Source organism: Hipposideros armiger, unplaced genomic scaffold (genome assembly GCF_001890085.2).
Source record: "Hipposideros armiger isolate ML-2016 unplaced genomic scaffold, ASM189008v1 scaffold_11, whole genome shotgun sequence".
NCBI classification, from domain to species: Eukaryota; Metazoa; Chordata; class Mammalia; order Chiroptera; family Hipposideridae; genus Hipposideros; species Hipposideros armiger.
The window spans coordinates 7798503-7817536 of NW_017731361.1; the positions used below are offsets into that span (position 1 = coordinate 7798503).

General features: G+C 44.5%; 1 protein-coding gene across 2 annotated transcripts; it reads right to left on the reverse strand.

Moving 5' to 3' along the window:
• Nucleotides 1-212: 212 nt before the first annotated feature.
• PLAC8L1 (PLAC8 like 1) lies at nucleotides 213-18942 on the reverse strand. Of its 2 annotated transcripts, none has more exons than XM_019663474.1 (4): nucleotides 16487-18942; nucleotides 11816-11952; nucleotides 1569-1705; nucleotides 213-469 (listed from the first exon to the last, which is right to left on the reverse strand). In XM_019663474.1, exons 1-4 carry the CDS (start codon nucleotides 16534-16536, stop codon nucleotides 329-331), a joined length of 465 nt encoding a protein of 154 aa, XP_019519019.1. In that variant the 5' UTR covers nucleotides 16537-18942; the 3' UTR covers nucleotides 213-328. The 2 variants fall into 2 exon arrangements, with proteins under 2 accessions (XP_019519019.1, XP_019519030.1); XM_019663485.1 differs by having other exon boundaries at nucleotides 16006-18942.
• Between the last annotated feature and the right edge of the window lie 92 nt (nucleotides 18943-19034).

Consider the following 19034-nt stretch of genomic DNA (forward strand, 5'->3'; position numbering starts at 1 on the left):
CTTCCAGCTTCCTGGACGTCCCTCATGAAAGGCTGGCAGTAGGAAAATGGTGGGAAATGCAGCCCAACTCCAAGCAGGGGGGTGGGGGCACAGAATTTGCCTCTAGAATCTGCCTGGCATGGCTGGGCTGGCACAGGAAACCCAGACAAACAACAGAGGCTTCATCGGAGGACATGTAAAGAAAGAACAATAAAGACAGTGGAGGCGGGGGGCTGGGGGAGAGAATCATTTATTTTCATACAACTTCAGTGAAAACTTAAGAACAATCTCTACTAAGAGGGGTTTGAAAGGAGGGCAAAGGGGAGTGAGGAAGAGTTTTCCTGCGCTGTCAAATGAAGGTGTCCTTAGTTGAAGGGGCTGATGAGATTTCATAGAGTTGGGAGGTCCTCATCTTGAGTTCCCGGGCCACCTGACAGATGGAACAAGGCCAACAGCAGTGCACCGCCAGCCAGTCCTCGCAGAGCGTGCCCTAGGGGGAGTCCAATCTGGTACAATCGCACAGGCTTATTTCCATTCCCCAGGGACCTCCACAGCGCCACCTGCTGGCCCATCCCATGTACTGCTTCCAAAATCCACCAACGCCCCTAAGTCGATGCAGGCACACAGCTTCACTGGGTTACCCAGGTGCCAAGCTGCTCATCTGCTGGTCAATGCTTGTAATTCAGAGGCCTGCCCTTTGAGGTGTTGATACTTGAAACCACTGATGTCTCTGTCGACACCTTTTTTTTTTTCTCTTAGGATTTAATATTTTTAACTATTTATTTCTTTGAAATGGGTAATAAGTGTGCATGGTCCAAAATTCCCACAGTAAGAAGGGACAGGAAGTAAAAAGTAAATTCCCCCTTTCTATAGGTGTCCCCAGTCACCCAGTGGCCTGTCCAGGGCCAACCACTGTGGGCAGTTTCTTATCTACACTTCCAGATAAATTCTATGTCTACACAAGTATGTACACATATAGTATTTTTATGTAAATAGTTGCATACCTCTATGCCTTACTCTTTTTTTCACTTAAAAATATATATTAAGGATGATTTTACATGAATTATAAAGAGATGCCCTTTTTTTTTTTTTTTTTTTTTACCGCCCGCATCTTAATATGTATGATCTGTCTGTCCTCAATCTCTCATTGTACCTCAGTCTCAGCTGCCTTGGAAATTGTCCTGCTCTTTGAAGGGTCCCTAAGGGACCCCTAAACTGAATTCTGCATATGCCACATAGGCTACATTTTAAGTCAGGCCATCCCAAATATATCCTCCAAATTTGATACAATTCTGTCATTTTCTATTCATGCAATGAGAGAAACAGGAGTGGCCTGTTGACCAATAATCTGTATTATATAATAATAGGTGCCCCTTGGGAATACCCTTCCCAATGTGACATTTTGGTTAACTTTCATACATGCTAGTAAAGAATGACCACAGAAATTTCTTGCCCTTCCTTTCCCAAAGTCTTCCACTTCAGTGTGGTATTTTTAAGCTTCCTCCCTCAGACCTCTTTTTTTGTTTGTTTTTGGAAAAGCAGAGGTTTGAAAGGCATCCAGGTGCTCAGATACGTTCAAACACACTTACCCGCATTTTATGTCTCTCTCTGGTGCCAACTCTCAGTGCGAAGGTGGACCCAGGTAACAACGGCCAACAAAAACACTCTCCGTAATGCCTGGCGACGTCACACTCAAGACACATCGGACAAAAGAGACCACAGAAACCTGTCAATAAGCACATAAGAGAAAACCAAAGCTCTCAGATGAGCTCGGAGCAACTCCCCATCTCAAGGAGCATTCACAGCCCTCTGCCATCGGTCTGATGCTGCATTGCCTTCCTGCAATCAGGGACTGGGAATAAATAACCAGTTCTCAAAACTCAGTGTACGAAACTTGCCATAACTGAACCATATCACAATTGTCTTCTTTTGTTAAACACTGGCAAAGCTGAACCTGAAACAATTCTGTTAGCATTCAGCGTGGTAATTGTTTTCTCCCGTCAAGAGAAAGCATTACAGAATTTTTTTTTACAGTTTAATCATAACTGTTGCTTCTATTATGTTCATCTATCTAATTTCAAAATAGACACAGTATATGATACTTTTCAATAACAGGCATCTTTTTCTATAAATGTGATTGAAAGCCCTTGTATGGTACACCAATTCTGCCTGCTATTCTTATCAGGACTTTTATTCTATTTCTCAGGCTAGAAGGTAATGCTAATTTTTGCTAGTTCAATGCAGCCACTGACATCTGCCAGTTTTAATCTGTAAACTATTAGAGGCTTGGTTCCTTGAACATCAACTGGAAACAGTTTGTCATTTATTCATCCGCTCATCTTTTGCTACTGATTCTGTTTCCTACCCAGTCTGCATGAACCATCTAACACAGAGGTTCTGTTTTAAATACGTTTTGGGTCACAGGCCCTTTGGGGAATATGATGATAGTTATGAACTCACTCCTTGAGGGAAAAGAAAAATGCATGAACACAGACATGCAAAATTGTGCATTCAATTTCACGGGGTTCAAGGACCCATTGAAAACTATCAATGGACTGCAGGTTAAGAACCCCTGATATACAGTTAATATGTTGTCATCTAGCATTGAGAAAGGTGACAACCTGGATGAATACAAATAATTAGGACTATGAAACAGCAAAAAAAAAAAGCTAATCATAACCTTTGAAAAATGCATTCAATAAATGCTATTGAGGCATAAGAAAACACAAGAAAATGCACAGATCATAAATGTTGACAATGATATTCACCCAAGTAACCAAATGTGTGGAACGCTGCCCTCATCCCAGGGAGAGCCTTTGTGCCTCTTCCCAAAGGATCCCAGTCTTCCCCCCTTAACCCCCCAACCCCCATNTGGAGCTACTTCACCCTGATGAGATCTGTTGGGACATATTCATTTGGTCTGTACACTTCAATTATTTTCTCCCCCCCCATCTCATCCCCCTCCCCCACCCCAGTCCCCAGGCAACCACTTTTCTGATTTCTGCTCCCACAGATGATGTTTACCTCTCCTTGGACTTCATATAAATGGGATCCTGTTTACTTTTGTAACTGTCTCTTGTTCAACATTGTGTTTGAGATTCATCTATGTTGTTATTGGAATCTATAGTTTGTTCTTTTCACTGTTGAATAGTATTGCGAGGTATGATTATTCCACAAATTGCTTATCCATTCTGCCACGGATTACTCCAATTTTTGCTATTATAAATAAGTACTATGAACATTCATATAGGGGTCTTTACTTGGACATACATTTTCACTTCACTTGGGTGGATTCCTGGACATGGAATTGCTAGGTCATGGGGTAGATTTCTGTTTAACTTGACAAGAAACTGACAAACAGTTCTCCAGAGTAGGTGTACCATTTAACACACCGCCGGCAATGTATGGGAGTTCGTTGTTCCACATCCTCACCGATATGTGCAGGTGTCAGTCTTTTTCATCTCAGCCATTCTACCAAATGTGAAACGGTACTGAGCATAGGCACCAGACACAAAGGTTCACACCGGGTCAACAGCACATGAGAACTTCCTGTCAAAAACCTGTCTCTGCCTACCCATCCCCAACCTCCCCAACAAGAGCGAATGCAAAGGCCCACTCCCAAATTCAATGACCAGGAAGCAAAAGTCTAGGAATGGTCCTTTATCTCAGAACCTTCAAGGGACGCTCCCAGACTCTGGATTTCCTCAAGGTTGCGTGGGGGTGAGGCAGCACACGTGCACGAAGGGCCTGAGGAATGGGACAGGAGTGGGAGGCGCAGCCTATCCCCAAGGAACAGAACCTCTATTTCATCCACTCAAAAGTCTGAAGATAATCGCTAAACCATGTACTGGAGGCATCACCTGGCTGAAAACAAACTCTGAATTCAGTCCTGAGTAAGTCTGGGATGTTTCACTCCACTATTTTTTACCCAGTGAAATCAGCAGGCCCAACCCAGCACTGACAACAGCTAGGAACAGCTCAGGGACAGCAAAGGGCCCAATAAACTCAGCGAGTTCAGAGTGGTCACAATGCGTGCAACCTTGAGTTAGAGGACTTTGAAATCATGGCACATGAAAATCAATCAAATCTCATTTTATGTGTGCATTACAAAATAGCGTAAAAATCCCTGCAAATAAAAAATGAGTCAAAAGCAGCACTTTACCTGGCAAACAGATATGCCCACCATCCTCAGCAAGTATACTGTAAAGTTATTGTCTTGTGCAATGGAACTTGTGTACCTTATTTTTATGACTTGCATGCCTTTTTAAAAAACACATGCTGTTCTTTTTATTTTTATTTTTTTCATCATATAACCCTGTTATCTAAGTGTTCGTTAGAAGGTGGTAATAGATGCTGAAGGAAACACACCCGAATTCAATTACCTTGGGCCAGAAATCAGATATGATTTTAAAAAAACCAAACACTATGGAAGCCAAACTTTTATTACATAACAGCTAAGACTCATACAAATTTAACCCTGTGCCAAGCTCTGCTAAAAATGCTTTGCATTAACTCAATTCATTCTCAAAATCCTGTAAAAATTATACTCTTACTATGCCGGTTTTACAGATGAGCAAACCAATACCCAGAGAATTTAAGTAATTCCCCCAAATTCATCCATTTAGCAGGAAGGGGCAGAGGCCAGGTTGGAACTCTGGCAGTCTGGCCCCAAAGTCTTAACTCCTGCACATAGCACATCTGTCCCTGTGTCCTCATGTTTTATGTATTTCTCTACATGCCACGAAGGCTATGGATTCATGTGCTCTAAGGCAGTATCCTCACCACCACTGCTTTCAATTCATGCCTGTGGAACAGTCTTCCATCAAGCACCTTCTCTAGGAAAGTTCCGCCGGGGCAGGTGTCGGTGGTCTGCACTGTGACCGAGTGCAGTGGGATAACGCTGTGCGCTCGCACCTCAAGAATGCCCCAGAGCAGGGTGACGGGAGCCTTCGTCTGGAAGAGTCTCTAGAAGACCATTTTGCAACATCTATCACAGGCCCAGGGTAAGTATCCAGAACATACAAGAACTACAAATCAACATATGAGGGGTCAAACAAAAGAATCAAATGGGCATAGGACACGAGCAGGTAATTCGCCAAAGAGGAAATGCAAAGGGCCAATGATGTGCCTGAAAAGTTGTTCGATGCTGTTAGTAATGAGGGAAACGCATATCAAGACCATTAGAAACCATGTATGACCCATAAGAAGGGCCAGTTTTTCTAACGTTGTGGGGCACCATGGGGACATAGGTGCCAAACGTTGTGGGGCACCATGGGGACATAGGTGCTGCATGCACTGATGGAAGTGGGGATTGGCACAGCCGCTCTGGGGGGCAGCGTGCCTGAATCCAGCAAACTATTAAACCCTCCAGGGCCCAGCAATCCCACTTATCAGAAGCTACCCTAGAGTGATGCTCACACGTGCACACAGAGTGACAGGTACAAAGGTATCCACTGCAGCATTATTTGCAGCTTAAAGTTGAAAACAAAAGTGCCATGAATAGACGAAAGTGTTAAGTAAACCATGATGATGTAAATCAGACTGTGGAATAATTAAGAATGCCCTGAAAGATCAATTAAGTACCGAAAGAGTTAAATCTCAAAGACATATTTTGAGTAAAAACATAAAATGGCATGATGATATGTACAGCGTAATACCATTGATGCTTTGTTTGAAGAGTGAAGGTGTTTAAGCTCAAGAGGGACTTGAGCCATAAGTTGGGCCTCTTGCTCTTTACACTCAGAGGCCTGGTGGTTATCTAAGCACCCCCAGCCTAACTGTTCCTGGCTCCTTCTCTGAGATGGGCTCCACCCTCGTGCGTGGAATGTGGTGCATTATTCATCGTTCTAACTCATAGGGGAGCCGAGATAAAAAGCAGCAGCCCACACAAAAACAGAGTGTGGAGCCCCAGAGAGCAAAAGTAGAAAAGGTGGGTGGAAATTGCAGCGAGGCACATTTCAGATCAATTATTGCAAAAAGGCAGAACCATCTAACAATAAGAAATGCTCAAAATAGGAATGGGGCACACTCACACATTGTGGGTGGGAGTGTAAATTAGTACAACTTCCAAATGGAGAGCCATGTGGCGACATCTATCAAAATGTAAAATGGTACATACCAGTTGGCCGGCAGGTTTATTCCCCAACAATTAGCCAACAGATAAAGTCACACACATGCAAAATGACATCCGTACGAGTATACTCACAGAGCATCGGTTTGAACTGCAAAACGTCTGGAAACCACATAAGGTCCACAGTGGGAATTTTTGGATAAATAAATGGAATCTATGCAGCAATTTAAAATATTCGCTCCAGAAGTGCTGATACGGTCTGATCACCTAGATATATTGTTAAAGTAAAACAAATGTGCTGAATAGTGTGTGTACAATTGTATTTGTGTAAATTATATACACACACATACAGTGAAAAAATCTAGAGGGATAGATACCAGAATATTAACAGTGGTAACCTCTGCCAGCTGAGATTATAGGATATTGCTTTTTTCTTTTACAGCCGTTTGCATTTTTCTTTTTTACAATGATTATCGATACTTCTATAATAAAGAAAATCTATTTGCATTTAAAAATTTTTTTATAACTTTATAAGCAGATAGACTATCTGGATTCAGGTAAGAGTAGTTGCCCCTGGGGAGAAGAATGGGTAGAGAGAAATGATGGAATACCTGCTTTTCATATACCAAAGGGGTAGGCACTTTTGAATTTTGCATCATGTGCATGGTAACCTATTCAAAATCATTTCTTTTTTTTTCTATGCACTGAGCTAGCTCCAAAGAGGAGAAGCCCTCCTCCCAGGTTCTTGCCAGGCATGCTGCAGAGGGGGGTTAGATAAGCAGTTGAGAGGCCAGACCAGCTGCACCAATGTCCCTAACGTAAGGCCTTAGGGTTCTTTCAATAGAGTGTGAAAAAGAAAAAAGCGAGTGAGAAGACAGGTTAAAATTGATGCATTGACGTCTCGTTTGGGAAATATTTCAAAGCGCTTCCTATGGACCAAGAACTCTACTGGAAACCACAGAGCAGTAGGCAAGACAACAATGGTCCCTGCTCCAGACCATGGACGGCTTACCCAGGATACAGGGCGGGGACAGGACTCCCAGCCCGAGGCCTTCCCATGCCTCCTTCCTCTCCCGGAAAGCCAAAGGAACTCCTGGCCCACTTCGTTCTACTCACCCTCGGGCATCTAAGGGTTCCTAGTCTACCGAGCTCTTTACGGCTGGTGCCTGTATGTGAGTGGCTGACTCTCCCATCTCATGTATCGGCTTAAGTAAGTACCTCGGAGAGGCCATCCTTTCCCCACTCCCCTATAATCTCCTTTCATAACAGCCTGTTTATTACACTTATCACAACTGCCGTTAGCCTGTTTATTGACCTATCTGCGTATTGTCTACCTCCTCTGAGAAACCATCTGTCTCATTCATGGTTATGTCTGTAACACCTATCACATGTCTACACATAGGTAGGAACTCAGTACATATTAGTTCAATTACAAACCAATGTTGACTACACCTCCCACATAAACCTTCTCTGGGGCAACATCACAACCCTTCCCGAAGCTGGACTACCCAGGCTTTTACCCACAATGCCACTGAGCAGCCCCTTATGTCACCTCTGCTTCATCTCCACGTCTGCGCTTTCAGCAACCACATCTCCAAAGGACACAGAAGCACTTTGTTTGCTCATCCAAGTGCGGTGCGAATTCAGGTAAAAGCGCAGAGATGGGAAGAGGGAGGCAGTTCAAAAACTATATAATTACAAACTAAAATGAAGCAGCAAAATGTCAAGAAGAAATGGAAATCGTCACTGTTCATAATGTCCCCTTTGCTTAATGGATGACAAACTGGAGCAATAATTCTCAACATTTAATGGAAAGCCGTCCCAGGATGGGAATCTGGCAGGGAGCAAAGTCAGAGCAAGGAGCTCTCCGTTCTGTTCCCCCGTTAGTCACAGCCATTTTCACAGTGATTTGCTGGAAATGAAATGTTGTGGCTGAAGGAGCTCTTTTACGCAGGGAAGGAACGAAACCCAGAACTCATAGCACTCATACTCCAGCTCCGTCCTGGAAATGACGGTACAGATGAGTGCATAAAGGGAGCACGGCCTTTACATTTTCTCCCAAGACAATTAGCTTTGAGACACCAGGGGAGTCACACAATGGGAGCATGCCCAGGGAGCACCAATGAGAACACAGAACATTCGCGATCACTGCCCTGTTCTCCATGGGCCATGCCCAGTTGTAAAGAATATTGTCGGGGCCGGCCGAGTGGCGCGATGGTTAAGAACTCGCTTGGGATGCCAGAGGGCCCCGGTTCGGATCCCACATATGAGGGCCAGTGACACTGCCCTCCACAGCTAAGATGCTGAACAACAGCTCAACCTGGAGCTGGGCTGCCTTGAGTTGCCGGCGACGGCGTAGGCTGCAGCCCCTGTGGCAGTGGGTTGCCATGGGCTACCGTGTGTAGCCAGCAGCCAGCGTGAGCGGCCAGCAGCCGCAGTGAGCGGCCGTCCAGAAGCCGGCGCCTGATCTGCCTCACCCGGGAAGAGCGCAATGACGGTGCCAACTTGGGCCAGTGAAGCAACATCCTCCACAACGAGATTGAAGAACAAAAATGACAGCAACTTGTCTGTTCCCCTTCCCTCAGTTCCCCAGCACTGTTCCCATCCCCCCAATTCCCCAATAAAAATCTTAAAAAAAAAAAAAAAAGAATATTGTCCATATTTCTTCACATGTCCTTCCTTTTCCCCTTGCACCTAGAATGGGCTCTCAAATGAAGCAGAGACTCATCAGGAGATCCAGGCTGGTTGGTCTATTGGCCGCTGATGGGGGCGGGGAGCAGAGCCAGGCAATGAAGCCACGTCTAAGGTAGAGGGGTTGATGGGGGGTGGTCCTTTCTTTGACCAACTGTTTAGGTTCTCCTGGGACTGGGTGGAAATCACTCTGCAGCAGCCAGTCAGTCTATGTCTCCTGACTTTCTCTCCATGGGCTGGAAGATAATAAAAATGTGTAACAACAATATTATTAATGCCAATAACCCAGGAGTCATTGTTCTATGTTCGTTAGGGCATTCCTGGTAACTGCACCCCGGTAGAAATTTTTAGGAAATTACCCCTTCACCATTGTGGGCACTATTGATAGAACTGTCACTGACAATGCCCTGGGTCTGACCAAGCAGCAGGCACGTGACCAAAGCCAGGCAAATGAGGCTCCATCTGCTGAAGCAGGAAAACAGCAGATAAAAATGTCTGGAGTTGACCAGACTGTCAGCTAGCTCCTGATAATGCATCTCATCCCTTCTGAGCTTAGTTTCTAGTGGATTGTTTAATGCTGTGAGCTAGCGCATAGCCTTCTAAAGGAATCCAGTGTTTGTTTGTGTATTCGTTTCCCAGGGTTGCCAGAACAAAATACCACAAACTGGGCATCTTAAAACAAGAGAAATTATTCTCGCCGGAGAAGTCTGAAATCAACGTGTTGGCAGGGTTGGTTCTTTCCGGAAGCTCTGAGGGAAGAGTCTGTTCTATGCCTCTCTCCAAGCTTTCAGTGGCTGCTGGCAAGCTATTGCTTTCCTGGGCTTATAGAGGCATTACTCCGATCTCCTTGCCTCTATTGTCACATGGCCTTCTCAGTGTGTCTGTACCCAAATTTCTCTCTTCTTAGAAGAACACCAGCCATTGGATAAGGACCCACCCTAATCCAGTGTAACCCCTTTTTAACTTGACTACATTGCAAAACCCCTATTTCAAAATAAGGCCACATTCAGAGGTTCCAGGTGGACGTGACGTTTGAGAGGAAACTATTCAACCCAGGATAGCATGCAACCAACAAAGCTCCGACCGATGGGCCGGCCGAGTGGCTCAAGAGTGCGAGCTCTGAGCAACGGCGGTTCGATTCCTGGGCCAAGCTGAGCTGCTGCTGAACTGCCAACAGGTGGCAGGATGGCTCAGCTAAAAAAAAAACAAAAAAAAAAACCTCTGACCGGTTATGTTCCAAAGCAGTGTCAAGAGTGGGTGCTATATATTATCTGCTTTAATCCTGACAAACACCCTTGAGGTGGGCACCTTTAGTATCCCCATTTTAGAGGTAGGAAAATGAAGGGACAGAGAGTTAGTTAGAAGCAGAGTTACGATTTAAGGCCAGGGCTAAATCTGATACAAATGTGTTCTCCTAATCACTGCATTATATATATTCCAGGCTTTGCCCTACTTGGAAATGCATTGATGGCTCCCCGACCCACAACTACATGAAAGGAAAATGGTCCATTTCCCAACATGGGGCTAGGTTACCACATCCCGACATGGACTAACCTGCCTTCTCTGCATCTCAGTACTAGGTGACAACCAAAGTCAGAGGACCTGAAAGAGAACTAGAAGGAATCCTGAAGCGAGCCAGAGAACAGCTGCCACAACTGTTTGGTAGCAGAGGTGGGATAGAACCCGCTGAGCGCTGGGTGAGTTGGGCAAAGAGACAGGGACAGAAGGCAGGGTCTGGTGCTGGGCAGTCTCGTCTCTGTGAGGCCCAGGCCAACAGTGAAGGCACAGTCCGGATGGCTAGCACGCCACAAACACTGTTAGAGTTTCTCCCTCAGCAAGACTCTTGGCTGAACAAGGAAGACCTTGGATCATGTTAACAGTTCAGCGCTCTTGGACTGATCCAGCCTGTGAGGCTTTGGGACCCATTCAGATCTTCCCATAAGCCCGTCAAGGGCAGGGACAGCCATATTCTTCCAAAGTATTAGCTCCGGGGTCTGCTGGATTTTGAACTAAAGACCCTGTCCCTCAACCACCAATGGGAACCTGCCCCCAAACCCCCCTCCAAGGACTGTGTGACCGAATTGCTCCCTAGGGCAAGAGCATCAAGTCCTGGAAAGGGATACCGACATGTGGCGCCAGAGATGGGTCAGAATGTCCCAAGGTAAAAATAGAATCAATGTGCTTTGAACTTCTAACCCAGGGGAAAATCATGTTGCTGGAGGACAGTGTTGTTGGTACTTCTTTATAGCTGAACCACTGTCTGCAAAGGTGTAAATCTACCGGGGGGGGGGGCTTCATTCTGTGATCATTCTTGTAAGAGTACAACACATTCCTCATAGAAATACTACAAAGAGATAAGGGAAAACAACAATGATGCATTAGCTTACCAGCTGGAGACACCTGCTGGAAACATCTGTATTTGTATCCTTCCAGACAGATTTCTAAATACTTCTCCCCAAAATGGTGTCTAAGATGCACAGTCTTACGATCTCTGTCTTTAACTTAAAAATGAATCCAGAATATCTTTTCATACCATCAAATGTTATTCTACAACATGGCTCTTGATGGCCGTATAATAATTCATTGTACAGATGCCTCACTGAACATTTAGATTGTTCCAGATTATTGCTATAATAACCAATGCTGCAAAATCTAATTTTGCCGCTGAATCTTTGAACATGCTTTATTTCCTTAGACTAAATGCCTGAAAATGTAATTACTGGGTCAAACGCGACGTAAGACTTGAGGTTCTTTTTACACATATTACTAACCCACCCACTGAGAAGGTTGAACAATTTACACTCCCACCAACAGCAGAAGAGGGAGCCCTTTTTGTGAGTCTCTGCCAACGGTGGGCTTTGCCATTAAAAAAAAAAAAAAAAAACTTTGTCACCACTTATTCTGTAAAAGCATCCACATCTCTGAAAAACAAGGTTTTTCCTGCCAATGAGCTCATTTGTGTCACTGGGGGATTAGTCCATTTACTTTCTGTCCTTGCGCCTCATACAGCTTTCCCACCCACTCATGTCTTGGGAAAGTAGTAAAAGAGAATTCAAATGAAGAGGGAAAACATACAAATTCTCCTATCTCTGCAGACACTGAAGAGGCCGGTGCTCCAGTCCCCGCCAGTCTGGACAATGGTCGTGAGTGTGGTCCTGCCACTGGCTCCCCGGACAGGCTGCTTCACCACAGCCTGGGCTGGTGCGTGGCTCCTGGGGAGTCAAGGATGGGGACTCACTTAGAAACAAAGAAGGTGGTTCCGAAGGACAATCATTAAGTCAAGACGGAGTGATAAAGAGGAGTTAGGGACCCAATGATGCCAAGTGGCTCTTCATTCAGAGCCCCAGCTGACGTCACCATCCCCTTCCCCCCTCCATCCCTCCTCCTCTTTTTGACCCATCTCTGTTAATGGCATTATTATTCCAAATCCTGTCACTCAAACTCAATGTCCTATCGACTTCCTCAAGTGTTTCTCAGTGTTTCATAATAAATTCACAAATTTGGAAGCAAGAGGCCTCCGTTCAAATCCCAGCATGCCACTTCCTGGAATTGGAGCCACTTACTGAAAAGGAAGAGGATGCTTGGAACACAGCCAGCCTAACATGCCCGCGAGACACCAGGAGGACACCCAGCAAACAGCTGGAAATGCTGCACTAGATCTTAGAAGAGGGGTTGGGGTTCGGAGCTACCTTCTAGAAGTGTGAAGTACAGCAATGAAATGTGCCCAGCCCTTTTATCCATGAGGCATTACAGGCAACGCGTAGGGCCTAACCAGCTTTTCAAGAGCCTACAAAAGTGAGACCTGGAAAAGAGTATTGGCTCCAAAATATAAAAACTGCAAAATACAAATTAGTGAATGCTCAAACACCAAAATCTAGCATTCTCATGGATTGTCAAATTTAGAATTCACAAATATTTTATTACATTTGAAAACAATTCATAATTCTCTCATTTCAAAAAAATCCCAAGTAGGAATGCCTGCTGAGAAGCAGCAACCAATCATAAATAACTCAAAGGCAAATAATTTCAAAAGCAAAATTATAAAAATCCTTTCACTTACTGTTGTAGAATAACATATGGGGCCAGCCGAGTGGCTCAGTTGGTTAAGAGCGTGAGCTCTAAGCAACAGGGTCACCGGTTCAATTCCCACATGGGCCAGTGAGCTGTGCCCGAGCTGAGCTGCCAACAGGTGGCAGGATGGCTCAGCTGGTGAGATTACGTGCTCCTAACAACAAGGTTTGCCAGTTTGACTCCCGCATGGGATGGTGGGCTTTGTGCATCCACAACTAAGACTGACCACGGCACCTTGAGCTGAGCGGCTGCAAGCTGCCGATGGGTGGCCGGATGGCAACTGGAGTTGGAGCTGAGCTAGCTGCGCCCTTCAAAACTAAGATTGAAGGACAACTTGTTTGTTCTCCTTTCCCAATTCCCCAATAAAAATCTTTAAAAACAAACAAACAAAAACATACATATACTGGGGATGCCAAAAAAATGTATACAAGTGGACACTTTGGTCAGCGTTGCTCAAGCAGTAGTTTGCCGTAATCAGAACTGTTTGGACGCTGGTGGTAACCACTTTGAGCACCTCTTGTAATTCCAGAAGTTAAACGTGACTTGTATTCATCTTTTGTAATTGGTATATATTATTACAATTTTAATAGTTTTCATTTTATATATATATATATATATATATATATATATATATATGGTACATTTTAATATACTACTATATTGCTATAGACTGAATTGAATTGTATCACCCAAATTCTTGTTGAAGCTAGCCCCCAATGTTACTGTATTTGTAGATAGGGCTCTTAGAGGATAATTAAGAATGGGGGTGGGATCCTGGTCTGACAGCATTGCTGGCCTTGTAAGAACAGGAAGGGACAATGTAAGCACACAGTGAGAAGGCTGTGAGACGGAGAGTCCCCACCAGAACCTGACCATGCTGGCAGCCCGTCTTGGACTGACAGACTTGAGCTGAGAGAAAATAAACGTCTGTTCTTTAAGCCACCCAGTCTATGGTACTTTGCTACGGCAGCCCAGGAAGACTGACACCTATGAGGACTTCAAACTGGCCCTGAAGAAACTATCTTTACACAGATCTTGTTTCTACGTCCATGAGAGCTCCTTGAGGTTGGGGGGCGGGGAAGGGGGGGGGCACATGCGCTTCTCTCCGGGTCCCCAGCATCCAGCACATTACCTTGCAACCTGGTGGGTGCATGTACTTGTCGAATTGGATTAAACTGAATTCACTCATCTCTTCTGTTGTACGTGAGTCCTGAAATCTACCTATACATTGTGAACTTCACTGTGCTACATTCTCTAGTAAAGGCACAACTCTCAGGTGTGAATGGGTGAAATGAAAGTAGAGTAGCCTAAAAGCTTTATGCATCCCTCCACACAATCCGAGGGTTTACCTCTTAATGTGAGGTAATCAATGTGATGCCCGGAAGTTGGCGCTTCCGTCATGACACTGAGAGCTTCCAATTACCTCTGACTCCCACAGAGGAATTTCTGAGGGCTGAGCCCCTGGATTCAAATTTCCCCCTGAAATAAACCACTTACAGTTTGCAGCCCCTGAATAGAATTTTCTGCTTCGACCTCAGCATTATGTGCCTAACACCTCTTATTATGGTGAAGAAGCCTGTCCCCTAACTATTCCAAATCAAATAACTAAGAGGATAGCTCTTCCTTAGTAGGAATGAAAATTAGTTTTTTGTGTGTTTTACCTAATTTTGAACTCAAGAAGTACATTATTGAGTTTCTTTCCTTATACCCTGAATCTTTGGTGATTTTTTTACCAACACGTTTGAATGGACAAGCACTGGCTAAAACGTTTCAGTTCAAGATTACAGCTCACGTGTCATAATGAAAACAACAAGCATAGCGACCCTTCACTGAGCAGGTTCTATGTGCCAGGCACTGAGTTCCTTTAAGAACTGATTAATTATTCAGGGGCTGCTGCAGGGACCAGGCTGAAGCAGCTATCGCAGCTTCCGTAGGTACAGCCTTGAGCTCTATTGTCCCAGAGAATCTTATACCACCATTAACAGCTACAAGTTTGGAAACCACGGATGAAGCCAATGGTCACAGAGCTTGGCTAAATCAGAGCAGCTGTCCATCTGCCAGCAAGCTCTTCATTTAGTGGAAAGAGGACACATTCTAGATTCAGGCACACTCAAGTTCAAAAGTGGCTCGGCTGCATGCTAGCTGGTTGACCTTGGGAAACACAACCTGTCACAGACCTCGAGTCTGGTCTCCTCTTCCATAAAACTGATTTAAAACATTCGACCTCTGCTGTTGCCAGGAGGTCTAAACAAGATCATGCCCTTGGCACATAGTAGGCATGCAGCCAACAGCAGCTATTGTTGTTGTAACTTAAGGATCCTGCACCTACCACAAGGGCATTCCGTAAGCTTCTCTGAGAAACAAAGAACAGAGGAAGGAGACCTGGGGCAGCTTCTCAGTTGTCATGTGCGATCTCCAATTACCCTAAAATTCAATCAGGGTGAGTGATCATCCTAGTCTGCCCAGGACTAAGGGTGTTCCCAGGATGGAGACGTTTCAGTGCTAAAATCGGGAGTCTCAGGCAAACCCAGAGGGCTGGTCACCCTGATTGACATTAGCAGAGGGAGGCTTCCATTGGTGGGAGGCAAGAGGCGGACTCTAATCATTCTAGTCATCTGCCCAACCAGTAACAATATTAGGAGACTAATGACACAACCCCTTCCACCTTTTGCCCTCGCTCTATCCTTCCCCTGGCAGCTAAGCACATTCCCCCACTGCATGTCCCCTCACGTCTGGTGCTTCAGCGGAGGGGAGCGGGGGAAATGTCACGTCACTCTCTTCCTTACTGAAACATACATACGAAGAGTTCATTCTGCTTTCCACTCACGCCTCCTTGATTACTTCAAACTCTAAACTGAAACCAAAACCCTTGAGTTTTCATTTCTAAAGGGTGGACGTTACTGGAAGCCACCAGAACTAGTTTCACTTGGTCAGGGTTCAACATTTTACGTTAACAATAAAGAGACAACCTTTCACCCAAGCCAGGCCTTCTCTTTTCGGGAGCCACGCCAGGCCAGAAGGAACCATCGAGTTACCCACTTTTGAAGTACACGATAAATGACGGCAACTATTGTTACTTCCTTCCCAAGCCCGTCTTCCTTTTCGCTGGCTCCTTATAAGAAGGAATTGAGTTGATATTCCAACCGAAGAACAAAAGCTGGGGGTGAGGGGTAAGAAATCACCCTACTCCGTACCTCAAGTTGGAAATCAAATGCTGTTCATCTTCAGATGACATGAGTGAAAGCAACAGAGGTGAGTGTATGCTGAGTACGGAAACATCTTCGGGAAACTTAGAGACGTAACTTCTACAACAACTCATAATGACAGGGGTTTTCTTGTCACTTGGGCAATCCTTTTCATTTTGACAATAGGATGGCTGATTCGACACTGGGGTTCAATCCAAAACGAAACAGCTGTTCTAAAGAATGTTCTTGATATTCTGGAATCTGACATCACAGCAGTGTCACTGACAGACACCTTATTTCTTTAAAGACAGGTCCACACCTAACTGTGTCCATCTTACTGATCTGAAGGGAGATGCTGCTGAAGATAGAGTGGAAGTTGAAGAAAACAACTTCTCTTTGGTGGAAAACCCCTTTGCTCTTGGATCCCTCTAGTAAACATTTATCTAGCTAAGAGCCACTTGACCTTCCCTTAGGAGACTCAGAAACCTACAGATTTCTGCCAGGCAGTGTGGCTGAGAAGCAGCAAGGGCCACAAGTCATCCCCAGGTCGGCTGGTCCAATTCAGCAAGAAAACAGTCTCATCACTAACCTGAAAGCAAGGACAGAGACATCTTTCGGCCCAGATATCATACTTGAATCCATCTCATGAAAGATAGGTCTCCTAAATTTTGAGCTATGCTGGGCTGTCCCAAGCCTCTAAGGCTTTTCAGAACGTATAGAAATCTCCTATTCTCTCATGGCCTTCACTGATGCTTTCCTACCCAGCCCAGACGGAAGGAGCCTGGTGAACGGGCAGGGCTGGGCTGCTGAGTGTCTGCCTGCTGCTCTGAATCTTCGGGTTCTTAGGGGCCTCCGAAATATGCCTCTTAGGACATGCCTTATGGATGTGTGGACGCCAGAAACACTGAGAAAGTGTCCTTAGAGGAAAAAATATTAGACAACGTTGTACACTGAGGGGAGGGGTCTGCAATCATAATTCAATGTTACATTAAAAGGACAACAGGAGGTAACTGCCAAATATACTACATATTCTGCTCATCAGACCCAGAGAGAATGATTGTTTAGGGTTCTGAACTTCAAAGCATTTTCTTGAGCGGGGTTGTTAGCAAAAGCCAATGTAATACCTCCCCAATCAAGATTCCTCGCGTATAAATTCATAATTGCCTTCGTTCACTGGGTTCTGGGCAACTCTCACTGTCTTCTTACCTGTAAGAACGCATCCTACATGAAGGACAGCCATGCGTCTTCGGCTTACCACCTCTATTCCAAGTTCTTAACACAGTGTTTGAAACATAATAAGCACTCAATAATGTGTTGAATAAATGTGCTATACATGAAAATACAAGTTTATAAAATAACAAAAATTAAGAGGTGATTACTCGCTTTGCAAAAAGGATTTACAGTAAGATTCCACTGGAGAACCATTATACATGAAAGCTGATTCCATATTTTAAAATTTCATTTGTACCCAACTTTTCTAATCAAACATCTATTGTATGAGGTGACTAAACTACATGGTACGCAGCTCCTTAAATGAAAAAGAGAAAGAAATAAAAGGGAATGATGTTCTTTAAAGAAGAATGACAATTATTTATGGAAAAGATAGCATTAAAAAAAAATCACTATTTTGCAGAGCCCCCAACATAATTTATTCAGGAAAGGAGCTTCAAGGCGTACTAAAACCATAAGGTAAAAAACTGGGAACAGAACATTCCCAACGTGCCAAAACATCACTCCACAGATCTAGTTACAAAAGAAATAATGTCTCCTCGCCCTCATTGTCCTCCACATCCCACCGCGTGTGTGAAGTCCCACCTGACTCTGGTCCATATAAACTTCTCCCTCCTCTGACCTAACAACCCTGAGAACAGTGGCCTTGGTTGAATATGACCCTGTTTTCCACGCATGCCTTCCTTGCTTGTAAGTGTAGCAATGGACTGGAAATATGGAGGCCAGGGTTCTACTCGGCTCTGGCACTAGTGTATAGGATCTCGGGCAGGTCACTGTCTAGCTCTAGGCCTGTTTCTTCACGTGGCCTCATCGGTATTCATTCCTTCAGCACACCAGCTACATGACCCCACCTCAGAGCCTTTATACCTGCTGGACCCTCTGCCTAAAATGCTATCTTGCCCAGATCGAAGCTACATGTGCATTTATCCTTGGAACTACAAGCCCATTTCTAGAAATTTACTTTTAAGATACACCTCCACAAATGTAAAATCACATATTCACAAAGTTACTTGCTATATAATTCTATACAGATTCTATAAAATATCAAAATTTTAGAAATACCCTAAATGTCCATCCCTCGGAGAATGGCTAAATAAAATACGGTACATCATTACAATGGTATTGCACAAGGCGGGAAGAGCTACAGCTATGCACACTGAGGGGGCAGAAAAAGAATCTAAAGGGGGGCAAACTATGAAACAGTTGCCCCAAAGGAACCAACACAAATGACATGATTACAGCCTATACGAATCGTAAGCCAATACACCCTCGATGGTTTTTATTATTGTTATTATTATTCATCCCTGACATTTACTGAAGGCACATCATCATCATCATCAGTAGCTTTTCTGAAGTAACATTACCACTTGCCAGGCACTATGATTTTGGTTTTCTTCGACTGTTTCATCTAAACATCTCACAATAAGCCTAGCATGTAGGTCCATTAGTAGTTGCATTCTATAGATGGAGAAATAGGCTGAGTAATTAGACAAGGTCACCCACGCGGCAAATGGGAGAAACGGAACTCTAACCTGGCTAGTCTGATGTCAGTGCCTATCACATACTATGCTATGCTGCCTGCACCAGCAGATCAATGATGATTTGCACTTGATGATCTCTACGGGATCTTTCAGCTCTAACATTTTATGATTAGCTTTAATGAGTCTATGATAAAGCATTCAACTAGGGGGCCAGTCGATTGGCTCAGTTGGTTAAGAGCTTGAGCTCTGAGCAACAGCGGTTCGATTCCCGGCCTGAGCTGAGCTGCCGCTGAGCTGCCAACAGGTGGCAGGATGGCTCAGCTAAAA

What these genes read in the sequence shown, in the direction of transcription:
- PLAC8L1 (XM_019663485.1), bottom strand. Translation starts at nt 16,130, where the DNA reads ATGAGTTGTTGTAGAAGTTACGTCTCTAAGTTTCCCGAAGATGTTTCC. An exon ending in CATTTGATTTCCAACTTGAG is followed by an intron (nt 11,953 to 16,005) that starts GTACGGAGTAGG and finishes TTGACTCCCCAG; the next exon opens with GAGCCACGCACCAGCCCAGG. An exon ending in CTGCAGAGATAGGAGAATTT is followed by an intron (nt 1,706 to 11,815) that starts GTATGTTTTCCC and finishes GCTTATTGACAG; the next exon opens with GTTTCTGTGGTCTCTTTTGT.